This window comes from Populus trichocarpa, chromosome 5 (genome assembly GCF_000002775.5).
Source record: "Populus trichocarpa isolate Nisqually-1 chromosome 5, P.trichocarpa_v4.1, whole genome shotgun sequence".
In the NCBI taxonomy this organism is placed as follows: domain Eukaryota; kingdom Viridiplantae; phylum Streptophyta; class Magnoliopsida; order Malpighiales; family Salicaceae; genus Populus; species Populus trichocarpa.
The window spans coordinates 24,043,343-24,065,584 of NC_037289.2; the positions used below are offsets into that span (position 1 = coordinate 24,043,343).

Genomic DNA, 22,242 nt, shown 5'->3' on the forward strand with positions numbered 1-22,242 from the left:
CTAATGCAAATAGCTACTGAATTGCACCTTAATAGGTTGAGATCTACCACCCCTAAAAATCAAAGGTGTTTTTACTGACCTGATCCCTCACAAGTCGGGACCTTTGTGTCTAAAAAATTTAAGGAAAATACCTACCAAACAAAGCCCTAATAGGATGAGACAAGACCTACTGGCCTAGAAATATACGAGAAATACCTATATAATCAAGCCCCAATGGGCTAGGAACACCCGATCTATAAATCTAAAGCAAATACCCACCAAACCAATCGTTGATAGGTCAGGACCTACTAGTCCAAAAATTGAAGACAATTACCTACCGAACCGATCCCTAATGGGACGAGGTCTACTTACCAAGAAATTCAAGGCAAATACCTACAAACCAAGCCCAAACAGGCTTGACTTAACCTTTCAATGACCAATTTTTCAGTATAATTATTATCCCTACATCAAGAATGTTTCAATTTAGACATTATAACAAGAAGTATATTTGCCTTGTTAAATCATTTTAGTTCTCAACACTATAGTCATTGATTCTTGAAATAAAATTTGAATCTCTTTTCAAACCCCGTTCCACTTTGACCAAGAATTTCATAATAAATACTATTTGAGAACAAATTAAGTATTTTTCTTAATTCATCTAGGGTGATGAATACTCTTTTAATTATTTAAATATCTTCATATAATTTATGTTATACCCAATATTTGCTTGTGTTACACTTAATTAGGATAACGTGTGAATAAGATCAAAGTATAACACTCTCTATATAAAATCACTTGGTGAACTCAAGTCTAAGAATCATTTATACAGCTATCACGTGAGTCTTTCTATAAACATAGATGATTTCTCCATATGAAATTCTCTTGTGAGTCAATTCAGTATATATATTATTTGACAAGCACCTGCATATTAGTTCCAATTATGCTTCATATGCTTCATATCTCAATTTATAAGAGCAATTGCTTTCTTCCTTAAAGAAAAGAACATAATATGCATTGGTCTCAACAATTCTAATTAATATCCAATCTTAATAGAATATTAACTAAGAATATTTAAAAACAATATCTTAATGCAATAAAAATTTCATAATTATAATAACTTTATAATTTTTTTTTGTTCCATGGACTTTATCTTTATTTTAAATTTATTAACTAAATATTAAATTCATTAATCAAATATAATTAAATATTAAAAAAAAAAAAATTTATTAATAATAAATATAATTTACATGAATAAAATCAACTCAACGGCACGTGAATTGGCTATATGGAATATTCATTAATATTATTATAGTTGTCGGTGAAATAGATAAAGCTTGGTTTGCAAGCAGGGTAATCCCGTGCAGACAGAAGAGTAGCAGCATTGTAACCCAAGAATAATGCATTATAACCTATGCTTCTATCTTTGGCCACTAGTTTTGCATCTTCATTTAGTAGAAAAAATTTAAAACCACAGGCCTTGTAGAAATTATCTGGAAATGATGGCAGTGATCTATTGTATTTCCCTAAATGGAATGGCGTGAGGTTCTTAGTTTCCAGTTAAGCAAGGATGCAGAGAGCTATAAATGGCAGTCATGGATGCAAGGAGCTCGTCCAGCTTAGTAAGCTTCTCTTCGTGGTCATTTTGTGATCAGTGCCTTCCCAGAAAATTGGAATGAATATTTGATTCATCCCAGTACATTTTTCATTGGGAGAGCTGGGAAGTTCAAACTAATTACCAGTTACAAATGCAGACAGCACAGTAGAAAAAAGTCAGATATATCAGAGAGGTAGAAATTAGCAGTTTTGAAGCATGCCAGGAAAATTCTCAAAATTTTGCTCTAAAAATGTCAGTTTACAACATCAAGAAACTGACCTTAATCATCATACGAACAAGCATGTATCTTAATAAGAAAGGTTAAGCCACAAATGGGGAGACTAACTCATCGGAGCAGAATGCACAGCTTCTTCTACAGTGGGCGAGTAACAAATCCTCTATCTACCATCTTTTCTACCAATTCTTCATGCTTCTTTAACTGTCCTGCTTTCCTAAGCTGCTGCAGAACCATGTCATAGACCGGCAGACTAGGTCTCAAGCATTTCTCATCAATCATCTCTCTAAAGAATTTGTAAGCATTATTCCAGTGCCCCATTCCACAATACATTGTGATCAAAACCTTGTAGGTATTCACATTAGGCTCAATTTTATTCTCATCCATTTCTGTCTTCAACTTGAGAACCATATCAGTCGATTTCGATGCAACAAACATTTTCATCAAGGTGTTATAAGTCACCGTATTAGCCTCGCAATTCAACTCTTTCATCTTTTTATACATCCTGTGAGCTGCATTCACATCCCCTAACTTCGCAATACACCCAAATAAAGTATTAAAAGTAGACGCATTCGGAGCACAACCTTTCTTAGCCATCAAACCAATAACCTTAATTGCATCCTCAAGATTCTCATCCTTGCAATGAGTTTCTATAAGAAAATTATAAGTAACCGTATCAGGCTCACATCCAAGCCTCTTCATTTGATTATAAACTTGCAAGACCTTCTCCGTCCTTCCTGCTTTCACATGTATCCTCATCAAACTATTGTAAGTTATCGAATTTGGCTGACACCCGGCATCAAGCATCTCTGCAAAAACATCATGAGCACGCGTGATTTGCCCGCACCTGCACAACGAATCAATAACAATACTATACGTATACACATTAGGTTTAATCCCAGCCACTTTCATCTCCCCAAACACCCTCTCTGCCTCCGATATATTGCCAGCACGACACCATCCTCGAACCAAATTCGTGTACACAATAACATCAGGCTCAAACTTATCTTTTAAACTATCAAAAAATTCCTGAGCTTCACTAGCTCTTCGTTTCCTACACAAAATACTAATCAAAATCGAAAACGCAATCTTGTCAGGCTTACAATTATAATCCTCCATACGATTAAAAGCATGTATCGCCTCCGCAGCCAAACCCGCCCTAACATACCTTCTCATAAGAATCGAGAACGTCTCTACAGTAATTTCCACATCTCTAGCTTTCATTAAATCAATAACATGCCAAGCTAAATCAAACATCCTTACCTTCCCAGCAAAATCCACCATTTCGTTGAAAGCCTCGGGGGATTTATCAAACCCGTCTTGATAGCTAGCCCAGTTGAAGAAAGCAAGGACTTGTGGAACGGGGATACCATGACGGACCCCGCCGGATTGTTCAATGACGTGGCGAATGATAGAGGGAGAGATAGAATGGACGGTGGAGATGGTTTGTGAGAAATCAAGGGAGAGAGATGGGATTGTGTAGGTGGGGTCAGGTGGCAGGGTTTTGTTAGGGTTGTTGCGGTAGTGGTCTTTGATAAGGGAGTGGAGTTTCTCAGCTACGAAGGTTTCTTCGGGAGACAGTGGGGTTTTGGGGGTTTTTATGGTATGTTCTTCATCGTCATTCGAGTCGTCTTCGAGGAGGTTAGAGTCCGAGGTTGTAAGAGGAGAGGAAGAGAAGGGTTTGAGGAGGTGAGGAGAGAGCGAGTGAGGAAAACGGAGCTTTGTTTTGAGTAAAGCCATTGGCGACTATGGCTGCTTTGAGAAGCAGAGAGTTTTGAAGAAGCAGAGACGAAAGAAATTAGGTTTATACAACAGATTTAGTCCAACTGTTTTTATCGACATACTCAGAAATTAGTCCAGAAATCAATAAACCCACAAGCCCATGGGTCTTTCTGCTTTCCATCTATGGTTGCTAATTGAACCAGACCATCATCCAGTCCAAATCTCGAGTCACGAATTAAATAAATTAATCTATATTAATCCAAACCAATCAAAATAACATATATCAATTTCTTTTTAAGAAAATTAAAATTATAATATTAAAAATCAAATCAAATCAAATCTTAATTAGATTAGTGGAGTTATGAATTAACTAGATTCATCAAGTCAAATTTTTAGTTGGATTGAATTATGATTACGCCGAGATGTTTTGCTAAGCAAAGTTTAATAATATTGCAAACAATATATATAACCAAGCTTTGTTATATCACAAGTGAGGCTAAATTTTTCTTGATGTTAAAAAAGATGTTCGGGTGATTTCAACGTCTAAAAGATCTGGAACTCGGATCATTTGATCGGGTTGAAGAAGGTCGGCAATATTTTACCTCTTAAACCATTCATTTAGTAAGAAAATTGAGAACATAGAGACGATGTAAGCAAAAAACTGAAGCTGCAAAATGCTGCAAGCAGACCATGAAAAACATAGGTTATAAACTTGCAACGCATAGAGAAACTACTCCTCATGTAATGTGACTCAAAGCCTAAGGACTTGTACTAAAATCGTGTTAATTTTACTGATTAAAATGATTCTGTTAAAAATAACAAGACTGTGACCTTAAGCATCTGCAGATCTTAATATGAAGAGATTAGGCCACGAAAAGAGATCAAGGGTCACCTAAATTCACTAACGAGAACAGAAGGCACGGCTTCAAGGGGGGCGAGAAACAAATCCTCTATCTACCATCATTTTTACCAATTCTTTGTGCTTCTTTAACTGTCCTGCTTTCTTCAGCTGCTGAAGAACCATTTCATAAACCTGCAGGCTAGGTTTCAAGCGCTTCTCTTCGATCATCTCTCTACACAACTCATAAGCATCCTTCCAATTCTCCATGTCACAATACATTGTGATCAAAACCTTGTACGTATTCACATTAGGTTCAATCTTATTCTCATCCATCTTCTTCTTCAACTTCAAAACCATATCAGTTGATTTCAAGGCAACATGCATTTTCTGTTAGAAAATAATATAAATTATATCTTGGAACCTCACCTAACAGTTTAAGTTTTTGGATTGAATTTATTCTTTATAAAATTCAAATAACATAACTGCACTTCACTCTATCTTACTCAAGGCATAATCTCATAATTCTAACATTTTCATCAGGGTGTTGTAAGTCACCGCATTAGGCTCATACTTGAACTCCTTCATTATGTCATAAATCCTGTGAACAGCATTTACATTACCAAACTTTGCGACACACACAATTAACGTATTGAAGGTAGACGCATTCGGAGCACAACCTTTCTCAATCATCAGTATAAGCATCCTTTTCACATCCTCACGATTCTCGTCCTTGCAATGAGTCTCTAGGAGAAAATTATAAGTGACCATATCAGGCTCACATCCAAACCTCTTCATTTGATTATACAATTGCAGAACCTTTTCCGTCCTCCCAGCTTCAGCATGTATCCTCATCAAACTGTTAAAAATTATCGAATTTGGATGACATCCTGCATCAAGCATCTCCGCGAAAACATCATGAGCACGTTTAGTTTGCCCGCACCTACACAAAGAATCGATAACAATACTGTACGTATCAACATTAGGCTTAATCCCAGACATTTTCATGTCTCCAAACACCCTCTCCGCCTCCGATATATTCACAGCACAACACCATGCAAGATCAAATTCGTGTACACAAAAACATCAAGCTCAAACTTATCTTTTAAACTATCAAAAAATTCCTGAGCTTGGCTAGCTCTTCGTTCCCTACACAAAATACTAATCAAAATCGAAAATGCAATCTTATCAGGCTTACAATTATAATCCTCCATACGATTGAAAGCATGGATCGCCTCGGCTGCCAATCCAGCTCTAACATACCTTCTCATAAGAATCAAGAACGTCTCTACGGTAACATCAACATTTCTAGCTTTCATTAAATCAATAACATACCAAGCTACATCAAACATCATTACCTGACCAGAAAAATCAACCATTTCATTGTAAGCCTCAGGGGATTTACGAAAACCGTCTTGATTGCTAGCCCAGTTGAAGAAAGCAAGGACTTGAGGCACTGGGATACCGTGACGAACCGCACTGGACTGTGCAATGACGTGACGAACGATGGATGGGGAGATGGAACGGACGGTCGAAATGATCTGAGAGAAATCAAGGGACAGAGATGAGATGGTGTAGGTGGGGTCGGGTGGTGGTGTTTTTCTGGGGTTGCTGAGGTAATGCTCTTTCATCAGAGAGTGGAATTTCTCGGCTATTAAGGTATCTTCAGGTGACAATGCGGTTTTCAGGGTCTTTATTGCGTGTTCTTCTTCGTCCTGTGAGGTTGGAGAGGAAGAGGAAGATAAGTGTTTGAAGAGGCGAGGAGAAGGTGAGGGAGGAAAAGGTAGCATTCTCTCCTTCGTTACCTTTCTCCATGCTTCAAGCCTTCAGTGTCAGCTTCCTCTCTCTGACCAGTTTGTCAAAGCAGCCATCTCTTGTGGATGTTTGAAAGCATATGACCAGGCCGATTTCGTGCTGGGAGCTTGTGACGAGGACGACCTGCCCTCCTGCTTTGCATGTAGATCGAATGAGTTTCCAAATCATTCGTCTAAAATCTCGATTTAATCTTAAATTTATTCAGACTCGAAATGTTAGAAAAATTTAGGATGGAAGCAAATATAGAGTTGGTTTAGAGGCGTGAAAACACTATCTTTAAGATGTTTATTTATCCCACACAAAGACAACACCTTCAGGATACAACTAAGCCCTCTAAACCTCTAAAAGAATGAGAAGATAAGACCAAAAAAAAATATCTTTTTGTTTGTTGTTATCTCTTTTCTGTATAGTAACATGCTTTTATAGACTTGAAACATAACGATGAAACAATATGACTGTTCATCAAATAATATGATTGTTGATGAAATAATATGATTGTTCATCAAATAGTATGACTATTCATATTAAGTTCCAAGTTCCAAATGATATTATAAATATCCATATAATAACATTAAAAAGCCAAATAGGAGAGTTTGTCCATCATGGCTTAATTTACTACACAATAGAAACCCACACTTAGAAACATTAGGAGGGAGTGTTTCTTTCCAATTGGGATAAACATCTTTTCTTTCTTCATTTACAAACTACACCAACACGAAATATGTATAAGACTTCATCTAATCTCGAGGGTACGAGTTACAAGTTATATGAATTAATCCGAATTAACAGTTCTGATTTGAAAACAAAAAGATTTTTTACTTAACTTCAATTAGATTTAAAGTCGATAATCATAAATGATAATCGGGTTTTCCACTAACCGGTAGAATCTTATAACAATGATTCAAGAAACAATTTTATTTCTTATAATATCCATTACAATATATTAAAAGCTTTATATATATTTATGTTTTTTAAGCTAAACATGTACAAGACTAGTATGAACAAGAAACAACATAAGAATTATAACACTCACTTATTATAAAATTCAATGGATGCGCTTCGTGATAGACTCAATAAACTGGTTAGTTTAGATTGATTAGGATTATATTGTTTTTTATTTTGTTTTTAAAATATAAAACCAAAAATGCTCCACTTAACTCCAGCTCGGGGGATATACCTCAGTTGAAAGAGCTCCGCTCTTGCAATTGGGTAGTTACAATTACGGGTTGGATGTCTAATTGTCTAAGCGGTAATGATAGTATCTTGTACTTGAACCGGTGGCTCACTTGATAATTTTTAAAAAAAATTATCCAAATTATCCAATAAATTTAAAAAACTATTCAATTAATTTAGGATTAAATTTAACAAATACTTTGGATAATCTAGTTGATTTGCTCATTCCTGCTAAAAATATATTTTTGAGAAATGGTACAAATACTTTCATCTAACATAGGGTTCAAGACTTGCACCCTCAAACTCTCAAAATCAACGCACCAAGACCTCTCCACCATGAGATGTATTGACATGCAATATGCAGTTAATATAATTCTCACTCAAGCAGCTTATATCTGTCTCTTATTCCATGGATTTTATAATCTTTGAGGCTGCTTGGGTAGGTGGGCAAATATCCCCACATGAATAATTTTTTAAAATTTATTTTTTATATTAGCATATGAAAATAATTTAAAAATAAAAAATATATTTTTTTTTACAAAAATATTTCTCAACCACAACTAAAAACAGTTTCTAAATACTTTTGATAATTTTTCTCATCTACTAAGTCAAGTTTTTTGTGCCCATAGGAAATTCAATGGTATAATATTTAAATGCCAAAGACCCGAAGGACCCTCTGTGAGTGTTTGACTTCACTGATAAATGAAAATCAAACCTTGATTTGGCAATAATTTAAAGCTTCCAAGGCGGAGGAACAACCGTATCTACCAATGAACAATTGCTATGGACCATTTCATTGAAGGGGATCGTATTACCAATTCCACTACTACAAGAGGGGCGTGATTTTCCATCATTTGTTTTTTTTTTAAAAAAAAGTCGAGTTTATGGACAATCACCTTTTTCCTTGAGTAAAAAGATTGGTTTTAAAAATAATTGTGAACTCGTGGCAAGTTCTTGTATTTTACTCTACCAACTCTCTTGGCCGTGCATTAAGATGGATACTAATTTATTCAGATAAAATAGATTCAAAAATATCTTTTAAATAGGTCAGAAGCTTAAAAAATATTCAAGGGATATGAGTTTACGCTTGGTAGTCTAGCTCAACTCCAAAAAATATATAGACTTAAAACCCTAAAAAAAAAAAAATTAAAAACATCAAAAGAGCATGAAATCGGGTATAGTAGCCCGAGCACAACTTCTAAAAAGCATGAGCTCATGCAAGAATCCTGAGCCCATGCAACTATCATGGACATATGCCTAGCTTCTCATGCAGGGTGTGGCACGTTTAGGTTGGTGTTGGGCATGCACCTCAGCACCATCTTAATTTACTGGACATTATCTATTACCAACCACTTAGATTTTCCATATCAAGTGACCAAACACATTGGCTAAAAAAAATGAATTAGGTTACTTGAATTAAAAGATTAACTGATTATCTAACATGCCAGCTTTATTTTTAAATATTTTGAATTTTGGAACTTATCATATAGAATTAAGTATACTTGTAATGCGTGTTTGGTATTATAATGCATAATACTTTTTTAAATATTTTTCATTTGAAAATGTAGCAAATTAAAAAATATTATTTTTTATTTTTTATATCAACACATCAAAATTATTAAAAAATATTTAAAAATCAATTTAATATTTTTTCAAATAAAAATACAATTTGAAAAACATAAGCTATTGGAATCCGTAACTGTCCTTATATTTTAGCAAAGATAAAAATCTAATTCGAAACCATCTCCAAAACATATTTATTTTTATATTTTATTTTTATATCTATGACTAAATATATTTTTGATCAATTTTATATATGTTTCCTTCATCCCGGAACACTAAACAAACACAACTGGGTGAATTTTCAATGCTCAATGTCATCTTTTAAGTTCATCAAGTTTTATGATTAGTGATTCGTTTTGACAATTACAAACAATATCACTGGCAGCCTTCAAAACTTACCTGTCGTTGCCGAACGCAGCTTTTTTATCCTATGTAAGCGTCACGTTTAACATTTGTTGATGATTAGATAAAGCTTAACAGGTCATAAACCGACAATTGACCAAGCAAATGGATGGAGATAGATCAGTGTATCAAATAGCAGGAATTAAACTTGGAAGGAAATCTTCAGAGTCGGATAAGCTGTATGAATATTAGATTATGATGGGCAAAAATGGCTTGCTAAGTCACACCTCTTCATTCTGACCAAACCCTGTCTCTCACTCAAATAAGACAAGACAGGGTCAAGACTAAAGACACAAAAACCTTGGTAGCACACAAATATATAAAAGCCATGTATGATTGAGAGATTGAAAATCTTGTGCAGAGAGAATTCAACGATAACAGAAATGGAGAAACAAGCAGCAGCAGCACCGAGAATGATCTTGAAATTTCTACCAAAAGTTGTTTCTGCAGTCAACTTCCATAACCTTACAGTTGGCCCAGGTAGAGATAAGAGATCAGAAAACGCACACAAGCACAAAGCCATTGCGGGCAAAGGAGTTAATCCTGTCAGGTCGTTAATCCCAGTTGAAGTTAGAAGACAGCCCAAGAATGAGAGCTTTGAGACCCAAGAAGATCCCACCTCACCAAAGGTCTCATGTATAGGCCAAGTCAAGCACAAGAAGAAGATGTACAAAGCCACTTCCAAGCGCGTTCCATGGCTCCCTCAAGAAACAAAGCCTGTGTCACAGAATCCACATAAGATAAAGAAGCATGCGTCTAAACTTATGAGACTCTTTACTGGATCAAAAGCAGGGAGGAAATCTATTGTTTCTGGTGGAGATAAGCCAACACTTCCTGATAAAACACCTTCATTAAGTCAAATGACAAGGTTTGCGAGTGGTCGTGATACTTTGGCTGGTTTTGACTGGACCGCTCATCAGATTGCACCTGTGGAATCTGATCGCAGGGATTATTATTCTGATGAAGAGAGGGTAGATCGTTTAGAAGAAGAGGAACATGAAGAGGTTATCATTCCTTTCTCGGCACCTATAATGGTAGGTGGAGGAATAGATTTGCTACCAAGGAAAGAAATTAACCTCTGGAAGAAAAGAACCATAAATCCACCTAACCCTCTTCAATTGAGATCCAATATGGTTAGAGGAAATTAATTAACAGTACTTATTTGTTGAAGCTTCCAAATATATTTTCCCTTTGTTTCTGTTAAATCTCAAATCCTGCTAGAAAGCAGAGATGGAATGTGTAAGATAGGTGCAATTGCAGAGGATTTTGTACAAATTTGTGTTCGATAGAAGGTCATGGAAATGCAAAAAATCAGAAGAACAAATTGATTCAACTGGCAGCAAGACATTTATTTTCTAATTTCTTTTTTGTTTTTCTCCACTACAAAAATCTTTAAATAGATAGTTAAGATTATGTTTGTTTATGTATTTTATCCCAATTATATAATTAAAAATATTTGATTAATCGATATACATCATAGTTTTTGTATGAACTCTCTCATAAAATTTTGTTTAAGAAAAAAATACAATTCTTTATAAAATCTTTTCAGACCAGATGCTAAACACGCACAAAAAGCTTCTAATTCTAACCCACGTAACCAAGTAAAGTTTTCAAAGTACATTTTCAAACTTTGGAATGCTAGATATTCTTCATAAAAAACTAACAAACCGCACACAATTTAGGAAGCTGCCTCAACTGAAAATGCAACCATGTTAAGGCACGAAGTGGCTTTTGAGTCCTATTAAAGATACTTGAAAGGATACCTGCAATTTCACATGTACTTGCGTCTCTTGCCTGCTAAAGCCAGCCCATCCTGCTTGAAATTGGCATGGTTTTAGTTGAATCTACGGGCAGAGATTTATTTGTTTATTTATGTCAAGAGCATCAAAATAGCCTTTCTCCTACGTTCCTAAATTAAATGGATCGTTTTCTAGGGGATGCCTCCCAGCTCCCACAACTTAACAAATCTGCTGCCAGTAGAAAAGTTGGTGCAGCTAAAATATCATGATCTTCAATGTATCTCATCCGCAAGGTCTCAGTTCCTGTCACCTAATATAACTATGAAAAAAGCACCCCCGAAGCTTTTTTTAAGAAAACAATAAGAGTATTTTGTACCAGTTTTTAGACATAGACAGTAGATAATCTAAATCTATTTTGGTGCATGTTTATAGAGCATCACTCCTTTTCTTTGATGAAGCATCTACAGGACCTACCACCCATTTTAATACTCATCCATTCTATTAACCAATGTGTAATAATTTCTCCATCATAATCACCCGTCATCAATGGAATCGTCAGGCCTTGACTTAGAAATTCGTTGTTCCATATTTGCCAAATTGGTTCCCAAAGGAGAGCAATATTCCAATCAAATTCAAGTATTATACTGCTTAACCTGTGCTCTCTATTATATGTAGGAAAAACAAAACCTTTGCTGACTTCAAAATGCCAAAAAACAGGGGAAAGGGATGAGGAAGAACAACGAACTTCATTTTTGTGTTAGGTTTAGCCATGCAGCAATCACTATTGCAGAGCAAATGCGGTGACCTCTGAGGCATCCCCAGTTCAAAAATGATTATTCTACATCATATTATCAATTTTCTGAATAGGTTTCAGCAAGCATTCTGTTGTTGGAGGATCATCTTTTAGGCTCATTTTTCTGCTAACTGTAGTAAATTGACAGGGCACTTGTTTACACATCACAAAGACAAAGATGATGCATTTCTTCCTACCTAAAACCTAAAACAAGCTCATTGCCTGAGTTAATTCAAGAAAACAAATTAAGCAGTACCATTTTATCCCTTAGATTCAAGTAAAAGTAACTAGCCACATTCGAGATCAAAGGATGAAAAAAAGGGTACAGATATAAAACAAATTGATAATAGCCAACAATGTATACAATACCACTAGACATGAATTCCTCGACGGAAGCCATGTCAGAATAGCACAAGTGGAATCGAGTTCAAATGCCTTTTACTTCTATGGCTACATGTATTTTCCCTGTCCGAATTTGTTGGCTACCTCATGGTTTTGATAACTAAATTTTATCTATCCAATCTCAGTTCCTTAAACAAATATTGATTTTTTGTAAATTATACTCTAGTAGGTAACACGAACTCCTTGGTATCTAAGAATCTCTCCAATAAGTTCTCCTTTGCCAGATCCTACATACCTTCCACAAATCTTACCATCTCTGATGAACAAGAAAGTAGGCACCTCAACAACGTCCATGTCCTTCAAAAACTGCATGCAGCTATCATTCTCGTCACCGTTCATGCGTGCAAAAACCACAGTATCAGACATCTGCCTTGACAACTTAATCACCGTTGGGTAAACCTTCACGCATGGCCCACAATGCTTCAACCCCACATCAAGAACAATCAGCTTGTGATCAGCTTTATGATCATCAATCAACTTCTCCACGTCTTCTCTGAGATGCAGCTGCACAACAGCAGAGTGATTATCACCGTAGTATAAAACATCTCCCATCAGCTTATCTTGGGTAATCCCTTTTTCTTCATGAATCTTCTCCAAGCTCTTGTAGAAGCTAAAGTGTGGAACTTTTTCAATTTTTTCTCTCTTGCAAAGCTCTCTAGTCTTCCCTGATTCATCTGCCATCACAAGAAGGAAATCTACATCGTTGCAGGTTCTGCTAAGCTCTACCATAAAAGGGTAGATTTGACTGCTATGGTAACTGTGGCTTGCTGCATATTCTACAACAACAAGCTTGTTTTTTGCAGTTTTAAGTGCTTCATCGAACTCCTCTACGCTGTGAATTTTTTGTACTTTTTCATCGTTGACAGGTTTTTTGGTCCCTGGGGCAGCTGTAGCCTTCGTCATAAAGTGTGTTCTTCCTGTACCAAGTTTTGCTGCAAGGGGTTTAACTTCTTTAGTAACAAAGGGTACTAAGAAGGAACTGTGCAAACAAGGAGGGCTTAATTTAGGGGTGTTTGAAAGAGACAATGGTGGTTTTGACAAAAAATTTGTGATAGCAGCCATGGAAAGAAGCTTGTAGAGAAAAGGTCTAGGCAATTGAGAACCTGAGGGGAGCTGAGCACAGAACAAAATGGAGAAGAGAGCTGAGGAATTATCATGAAAATCTCAGTGACCATAAATGGTATCCACATATTTTTTTGTAGTTCTCATTATCCACACAGTTGGATGGGGTTAGATTTTTATGGCACTTTTTTTTCTCTTTATAGTCTCTTAGCATATTCCTTTCCTCCTGATCAGAAAATCGCTTTAAGATCACTGACGATGCTAATAACTAGTTGGGCCTCAATAAAAAGATGAATTGGGCTAAAGCTTTACAGCTACTGCCCAGTTTCTGTTTCTTTTTTCGACAGGAGCCGGGAACATGGGCTCCGGGGTTGGGGGACAAAAACTAAAGAAAATGTAAATGTCTGTCTTCTGTCGGATTGTCTCAGTCCTCCACACAATCACTCTTCCGTTTCGAGACTTGAGAGTGTGACGATTCGCTTTTCTTCATTTTATTTGTTCTTCCATGGCTACTATCCTAGCTCCAGAATCACTAAACGTTACAAAAGTCTCCCAAGGAACTTGCTCATCCTGTAAAGTGCCAACGGCATTTTATGCCTAAGCATCCGTTTGGCACGGCATCTATTGGTTGGAAGTATAAATTCCAAACTCGGCATGGATAGCTCAACGGATTGACTTGATAATCCAACAATTTGAAGTCTAACTCATGCTAGGATTGATAGATGACCCGAAATTTGAGTGACAATCAAAACCCTAAGTAAGACTCGGTAATTTTAATTTTTATTTATAAAAAAAATTATTTTAAAACCATATTTTTTTATAAAAAAATCTATAAATTAACCAACTCAACCGATATCTCGAGCCTTAATCTGAAATCTGAAACTTGTAAGTATTGGTAATCTGATTTCTTAAAAAATTACGGTATCCAGAGAAACAATTATCAAGGAAAAGGGTTGTCTTTACCATCGAAACTAAGATGGTTAGTTAAATTCTTGAAGACAATGCAGATTAATTAAACATTTCCAGTCTAGAAGATAACCCAGCACAAGTATTATGTCGGCAAGAACTACACCTTTTGTAGGTCACCACAACAGCATTATTCTCATTAACTTCATCGTGTCTAAGATTGTGGTTGTTTTTGTGTTTTAAAAAAAAATAAAAAAAAATAATTTTTTTTATTTCAAGATCATTTTGATATAAAATAAAAAAATATTATGTTAATTTATTTTTAAATAAAAAAATATAAATAATTCAGTACAGCGACCCCATGAATCATCCTTTCAGCTAATGCTTTAGTTCCTTCGATTGATGTTTGGGCTTGCCAGTCTCCCTGTACTGCCCAAAACCGAGCCTTAACTTCGAATTAATTTCCTGCCTCTCCAATTTTATTCCCACCATGAACAAGCCAAACTTTCAGAACACCGGACCCGTGGTATACTGTTCAATTAATACTTGGTGTGTGCTTCTGTGCGAGAATATCGGTCAAAATACTCTTGGAAATGTTTTTGGTAAAAATATATTAAAATACTATATTTTTTTATTTTTTAAAATTTATTTTTAATATTAATACATCAAAATAATATAAAAAAACAAAAACAATAATTTAAAATTTAACGAAACTATGTGCGAACACAACTTTAAACAAGCACTTAGCAATAGCATTGTAGTAGTTTTTTAGATGCCGTTTGATTTTGCAGTTAAAAATAGGTTTTATAATTTAAAAAAAAACAAAAATCTTGCTTGAGATCATTTTTATAATTTAACGCATACACTCATAATAAAGAAAAAATTAAATTGATAAGACCAGACCCCAAATTGAATCATTTTTATTAACAGTGCAAGAGCAGCATGTGATCCATAGAAAGCGTGTATAAGTTAGTTTTCAAATTTTCTTTTTTTAAAATAAATCAAAATAATATTTTTTATTTTTAAAATTTTATTTTTAACAACAAAACAATACAAAAACATAAAAATAATAATTTAAAACTAAAATAAATTTCAAAATTTTACAAAAACACTTAAAAATTGATTTTTAATGTATTTTTAAGTTAAAATAATATATTTTTATTTTTTTAACACAATACATTAAAATCATTAAAAGTAATTTTTAAATTCAAATTTTAAAAAAAAATCAAAAATTTTCAAATTCAGATTCAGCCATAAATGCAACCGTCCCAAGTCTACAAACTGTCACAACATGACAGAACCAACAAAAGCTGAACTAAGTTGGAGGAATCCAGGGTTGTAAAGCAAACTAACGACACAGGTAAAGCCAAGATCCAGCGCTGGCTGGACACCTACGGTTTATTTTTTTATGGCAAAAGTGCCTTTTTCGCTCCATGTGCGCCGAGTGTCCTCTCTCTTGTTCTCACATGCACTGAGTCCGTTTGCCCTTAAATTTTGAAATTTTTTTTTGTTAAAATTTTTTATATATATTTTTAAATTTAACGTATTAATATTAAAAATAATTTTAAAAAATCAAAAAATATTATTTTAATATATTTTTAATCAAAAAAATACTTTCAACAGAACAGCTACACAATTCCAAACACGCCGTACAATCCTCAGCAAATCTCGCCAGTAGATCTCCTCCATTAACCCAAATTTTATTTAGTTTATTTAATTTAAAACAGAGAAAATCAAGTGTATGAGAAAAAAATAATGAAAATCTAGATAACAATAATCTTGACCTTTGGATTCTTCACCATCACCATAATAACAGTAGAAAAAAAACAAAGATCCAGCCACGAAATTTAAGAACAAAAATACAAAGATGAGAGGATTTAATTAAGGGGAAAAAAACCCTAAAATGAAGAGGAAAAAAGAACTAGAAAGTCACAAAGGACGGAGAACATGAGTTGCTGAAACATAAAAATACCAGGGAATGTTTGATTATTACCCAATCAGACTAGAGACTAAGAATTTGAGGTTTCTTCTGTCTTCTTCTCAGGTTTTCTGCAGAGAATCATGTGCATTGGAGTGAAAATCCCAGTATCACCACCCTTAGTAAGATAATCAGCTGTCTTGAACAGCATCTCGTGAACATCGACAGTCCCTTTTGGAGCAATCCCCAAAGCAGAAAGTATTGTTACAACAATGTGGTTCCTCCAGTAAGCAATCCTTCCCATCTGAAGCCTGGTCCACCATGGTTGTGCTGGTGGTTTAGCCAAGTCTTTCTCTTTCACTACTTCAAATCCTACCTTCCTGGCTGTCTCTGCAATATCAGAATAGTTTCTTAGCCCAGGTAGAGCATCACCTCTTTCAATACCTTGAATAACCTCCACGTGTTCAGGATCGGAAGACTTGTACTTATCAGTTGTGACCCATTCGTAGGACACATAAAGAGATCCGGGCTTCAAGACCCTAAAGATCTCTGCATAAACCTCTTCTAGTTTCGGCGCGTGACATGTCGCTTCGATCGAGTAAGCTCCGTCGAAGCTGTTCTCCGGAAACGGCATCTCAAGGAAATTCCCTTGAACAACTTCACAAAGTGAATCTAACCCAGCTTTCTTGTTGTGCGTACGCGCACGACTCACTTGATAATCGTTGATTGTGATACCGACCACCTTAGCGCGTGAATGAGCAGCGATAGCACGCATAGGACCACCGACGCCGCATCCAACATCCAGGATTCGATCTCCAGGCTTGACATTAATCAGATCCACGGCCATCTCTTCGTGAAGGCGCGTGGCTTCAAGGTGGGACTTTCCAGGGATGGAAGGAGAGAAATGGAAAGACTGGCCCCATCCCCACTCGTAAATATCGGTGACTAGATTGTAGAAAGTGTCGACGAAATCAGGGACTTTTTCGGCTGTTTCGATCTCTTTGGGGCTGCGGAAAAAAGACCAGTATTGTTTGTAGTTATCTTGGACTTTCTCGGCTGAGATGGAGCCACCGGAGAGATCTACAGCCCGTTTTCCCTTCTGCTCGGCTGGACCGAGAATGCAAACGAACCAGTAGATGCCACCGGCTATGAGAGCTCCTGTGCAGAAGAGTGCGAGAGAGTCCATGAGTGAGAGTGAGAGTGAGAGTGAGAGTGAGACTGAGTGTGTATCTGGGGATCCTACGTTCCTCTCTTTCTTTATCACGTTTTAAGGTGGTTGTGAGGGTTTTTTTATGTCTTGTGGACTCCAGAGTGCACGCGCGTTGCTCGTGTTTGAGACCATTCAACAGCAAGACGTGGAAAGGTAAGTAACTTTAATAATTTATTAAATTTGTTTTTGTGTTTTAAAAACATTTAAAAAGTAATATTTTTTATTTTTTATTTTAATTTAATTATTTTTAAGTTTTCGAATTATTTTATTATATTAATATTTAAAAAAATCTCTTAGATTGAGATTGAGATAAGCTGTAATTTGAAAGTGCTTAATTTACTATCCATCGCATTTTTCTGATCTATTAGCTGTACAAATTTTTTAAACAAAGAATATAAAGCGGGTGGATCCGGGTGTGAGATGATGAGATCTTGGATGTTTTTTGCTTTATGTGGATTTTGTTTTATTTAAGGAAGTCAAATTTATTCAAGTTAAAAAATAAAAATAAAACTAGTAAAAGAAAATTAAAATTTAGATTCATTTTCATTTACTATAATTAAACATGCCTTTAACATAAGTTAAGAGACGTAATTGATTTTAAAAATCGATAATTTTAAATACAAAAACCACAAAAAACATTCATTGAGAAAAATACAAAAACCACAATTATTTATTTTTCGTTCAATTTTTGTTGTTCACGTGTAAGCAAGTTAACTGCTGGAAACATTAATTATAGGAGTTAGACTCGGTCTTGAGTCTAAATTAGCTAAAGACGTGTATCGTGGAGTTGTTGGGTCAGTATAAAAAATATAATTTTCATTATTTTTTAAATAAAACAATATTGTTTTGAAAAAAAAATTAAAAAAAATATCAGAGTTGTTGTTAGATTATAAATTGACTCATGGCATCATATCAAATTTAATTAAGTCAATATTCATATCAATTCAAAAAAAAAACTGTTCACATTACACCATAAATTAAATTGATAATTTATTATAATTCTTATGTTAAGAATAAAATACAAAACTACATAATTAAATCCAATTATACTTTTTAGAACACATGTGGAAATAAATTGAATTAATAATCTTGATCATCTTGCCATTAATTTATAAATTATTGCTATTATGTAAATCCATTTTTTCTATTATAGAGGCTCCTGTATTTATTTAAAATGAAATAAAATCTATACATTTTAAAGAATATATACATAAACCTACAAATACTTGTTGAAAAAAATGAAAATTACATGTCTGATAAGAAAACTTTTCAATCAAAATATTTTCGCTGGAATGTTAAGAAAAGAATTCTATAAATATTCCAATAAAAAATCTAACATTTTACTATAATTAAACTTAAATAAAATAAATTTCAAACTCGATAGATTTTACTAAATACATGACTATAACAATGTTAATAATTCAAGAAAAATACATAATTCTTAGTTCATAATTATAATAACCAAGAAGATATGACCATACAAATTATCTTACTTCACCCACAATTCAATATGCCTAATTAAAAACATATAAGTATTTTTAAATATTGATCTCAAGTTTATTTTTAAGAGATATCAGTCACCAAATTAAAGAGTCCTCTAGTTTATTTCCTTTTAGAATTAAAAGAGTCTTAAATATAAAAATTCAATTAATCATTTAAATTGAATTGAATTTACATTGCCGAGCAGAAGTTTATACTTCACAGATCACAGCTTTCGATGTCATGGGCTCCTTCTCTCCCTGTCCTTTGACAACTGACACTGCTCTGTACAGTTCACCTCAGAAGACGTGTCACCTTCTTGCTTGGTCTCAGCTTTACATTCAAATTTTTTTTTTCATGTTTATAAACATTGAGATATTTTTTTATTCAAGAATGTAAATTCTTGTTATTTGTTTTTGTATTTTAAAAGTAATATAAAAAATATTAATTTTTTATTTAAAATTAATTTTTTTATATTTTTAAATTATTTTAATAAATTAATATAATAAATAAATTTTTTTAAAAAAAAATATTTTAAAAAACAATGACTATTATAATATTAAGCTCTAAATATATTTGAAATTAAGATGTAATAATGTTTGATTGGTTTTTTTTTTATTAAGGTATAACATACTTCACTAAGAACAATTTATATATGTATATATATATATATATATATATATATATATAGATTCACTAAAAAAACCAAACAAACCTCTATCCTGAATACACCCAGATTCCTACATTGATGCAATATCGTTTTTTATACTAAAAAAGATATCAAATACTAAATAAAATTGATAAGAAAAATATACATTGATCGTTAGACTGTCGATAACCATCATTAAATTCCACATTAATGTCGTACTCAAATAACTTATGTTTTTTAATTTTTGTAATGTCTGACGTTTTTATTTGTCTTGTTATAAAAGAAGTCCAATGATACATGAAAATCACACCAGTCATCTTAAAACATGATTTGAATTCAATACTTTTTAAATAAATTGGATTAACATGGATGATATATCCTTATTTTTTATATAAAAAAAAACTTGATTAATACATAAACCAGTGTAGAAAAAATAATATCTTGAGCAGCATATTGAACCTTCCTCCCCCTATTTGTTTTTCCTTAAAACAATACAATACAATGTATTGGAGCAACTAGTAGTATTTATTAGGTAGGATTTGATTATTGTCTCGCGATAAAAAAATATCGATGAAATTATATTTGATAATGATGTATAAAATAAAATAATTATCGTTGTATTTTATTTGATTATCATGGACAAAATAATAAAATATAAAAAAAAATATTTTATCACTGACATGTATTGTTGTCAAATTTACTTGGTTTTTTTTTTTACTTTAGATGTTATTGAGTATTAAAATTAATAATATTATAATAACAGTGATTATAAAACCAAGACTGACTTGATAGGTTGACCCAAGGCTTGGACTAGTCCGAGTTTTTTAAAAAATAGAGGAATGATCGACTCGGTCAAAAACCCAAGTCAACACCGAGATAAACGCACGTGTCAAAGACATGTTGACTTTTCTGAAAAAAATAGTAAAAACAAGGTTGTTTTGATTATTATTATTATTTTTTTGTTTATTCGGGTTAACTCTCTCGACCCATGACGTGAACCCTGCATCGAGTCGACTCGACTCCCAGGTCGAGCTTTAAAACTATGATAATAATTACTTTTATCCATATGTTGACTTGGGTCAACCCATGTTGATCTCCCTACTCGTGACCTAAACCTTGTTTTAGTCGATATCCAAGTTGAGTTTTAAAAGTATGAAAATAACAAATTTCATCCATGCGTTGACATGGGTGAACTCGAGTTGGCCCTCGAGTCAAGCTCTTGAACCATGATGTAACCACTTTTATTCTATGGTGATCCGAATCAACACGGGTTGACTTTCATGACAAATGACCCTGATTTTACACAGAGTCAAGTTTTAAAACTATAATAATAATTATTTTGTTCTTATATTGACATGAATAACAGTCAACCCCAGTCGTGACCCAGATCTTGCCCCAGGTCGATCCCTGAATTAAGTTTTAAAACTACGATAATAATTATTTTTATTTTTATCCCGACTCAGGTTAATCTGATTCGTGACCTGAGCCTTGACTAGTGACCTAGGCTTTGCCCATATCAACCATATTGTTTGATTTTAATACTATTATAATAATCATTTTTATCTTTACATATCTTAATTATATAATTTCAGAATTGAGAATTGTTTTTAAAAATATTTTAAAAATAAAAAATATTATCTATAGAGACATGTTTTCTCTACACCTTATATTTTGAAAATATATAAATTTACTCTAAAATTATTCCAGAAATAGAATATTTTCATGTCTCTATCTCTGTCTATGAAACCAAATATATTTATGTCTCAACTGTTTATGTTTATTTTAAAACTGTAACCAAACGCTAGCATAGTTACTTTGTTATCCTATATTGAAGAAAGAAACGCATATAAAGAGGAAAAAATATATATGAAGATATTATTATTATTTTTAATGATTTATTTATTTTTTTTATATTTTTGTGTATCTATTTTTTAAAAAATAAATTTAAAAAATAAATAATAGTTATTTAATGCTCACCTTTCACTGGTAAAATTTTCCGTGGTGGTGTTTATGCAGAAACACATGACTACGTTGAGATTTGTTTTACAATATTGTTGTTTCAGAAATAAAATACTGCCGATATTTCCTAAGCGACTGAAGCAAAGATGCGCCTCACAGAATCTTTGCAATTGCCTTGCCTTTTCTCACGTGCCTGCATAACATGCTTGACATTGTTAATTGCAAAATATACTCTGTTTTGTTGTCAATTCTGGGTTGCTTTGCTTTAAAAATACTGTCGATGGTTTTCTAGCGACTACATTGTCATGTGTTTTGTGTTTTCGGATCTTGTGTTTCTCTTAACAGCTGTGGCTGAATGTTCTGTCTCGTCGAGCTGTTGTCCAGCTCACCACATCGACACGTGGACAATCCACATAACATGGAACAAATACTACAGCACGAGTTAATGGCTGATCTCCTGATCTAGGATTTCTTTCGTATTGGATTTTAAATCTAATTGAGTATAAATTTGTTTGCTATACCATATTTATCTGCTGGGTTAATACACAACCTGCTTGATTTAGTTAAAGTATAATATAATTTAAATAAATTTTAAAATAATATTATTTTAATTTTTTCAAAATAAAATAAAATAAAATAATTTTATATTGATTCGAATTAATTTATTAAATTTTTAGTTTAATTCTTATTTATAGTTTAATAACTTTGCAAGAAATTCAAAAGAAAAAGAAATAAGATATTTAAAAAATAGAAAATTAACTTATGGATCCAAGTTGTTAGCCTGGGTGAGGTGCGTTTATGTTG

The 22,242-nt window shown here is 33.6% G+C and overlaps 4 protein-coding genes and 1 pseudogene across 4 annotated transcripts; 1 reads left to right on the forward strand and 4 right to left on the reverse strand.

Moving 5' to 3' along the window:
• Positions 1 to 1,790: 1,790 nt before the first annotated feature.
• LOC7493998 (pentatricopeptide repeat-containing protein At1g20300, mitochondrial) lies at positions 1,791 to 3,629 on the reverse strand. Its single transcript, XM_002307715.4, has one exon. The coding sequence runs from the start codon at positions 3,546 to 3,548 to the stop codon at positions 1,947 to 1,949; it is 1,602 nt and encodes a 533-aa protein (XP_002307751.3). The 5' UTR covers positions 3,549 to 3,629; the 3' UTR covers positions 1,791 to 1,946.
• A 1,258-nt stretch (positions 3,630 to 4,887) lies between these two features.
• On the reverse strand, positions 4,888 to 6,366 carry LOC18099693 (pentatricopeptide repeat-containing protein At1g20300, mitochondrial-like; annotated as a pseudogene).
• Positions 6,367 to 9,704: 3,338 nt separating this feature from the next.
• On the forward strand, positions 9,705 to 10,469 carry LOC7493999 (uncharacterized protein At1g76070). The gene has a single exon (XM_002306922.4). It carries the CDS (start codon positions 9,705 to 9,707, stop codon positions 10,467 to 10,469), a length of 765 nt encoding a protein of 254 aa, XP_002306958.4.
• Positions 10,470 to 12,164: 1,695 nt separating this feature from the next.
• Positions 12,165 to 13,518, reverse strand: LOC7485621 (thioredoxin-like protein CDSP32, chloroplastic). Its single transcript, XM_002307716.4, has one exon. The coding sequence runs from the start codon at positions 13,315 to 13,317 to the stop codon at positions 12,418 to 12,420; it is 900 nt and encodes a 299-aa protein (XP_002307752.2). The 5' UTR covers positions 13,318 to 13,518; the 3' UTR covers positions 12,165 to 12,417.
• Positions 13,519 to 15,991: 2,473 nt separating this feature from the next.
• On the reverse strand, positions 15,992 to 17,480 carry LOC7494000 (24-methylenesterol C-methyltransferase 2). The gene has a single exon (XM_002307717.4). The coding sequence runs from the start codon at positions 17,325 to 17,327 to the stop codon at positions 16,233 to 16,235; it is 1,095 nt and encodes a 364-aa protein (XP_002307753.1). The 5' UTR covers positions 17,328 to 17,480; the 3' UTR covers positions 15,992 to 16,232.
• Positions 17,481 to 22,242: the final 4,762 nt, after the last annotated feature.

Excerpts from the sequence above, each read along its gene's own strand:
- LOC7485621 (XM_002307716.4), bottom strand. The coding sequence starts at position 13,317 with ATGGCTGCTATCACAAATTTTTTGTCAAAACCACCATTGTCTCTTTCA.
- LOC7493998 (XM_002307715.4), bottom strand. The coding sequence starts at position 3,548 with ATGGCTTTACTCAAAACAAAGCTCCGTTTTCCTCACTCGCTCTCTCCT.
- LOC7493999 (XM_002306922.4), top strand. The coding sequence starts at position 9,705 with ATGGAGAAACAAGCAGCAGCAGCACCGAGAATGATCTTGAAATTTCTA.
- LOC7494000 (XM_002307717.4), bottom strand. The coding sequence starts at position 17,327 with ATGGACTCTCTCGCACTCTTCTGCACAGGAGCTCTCATAGCCGGTGGC.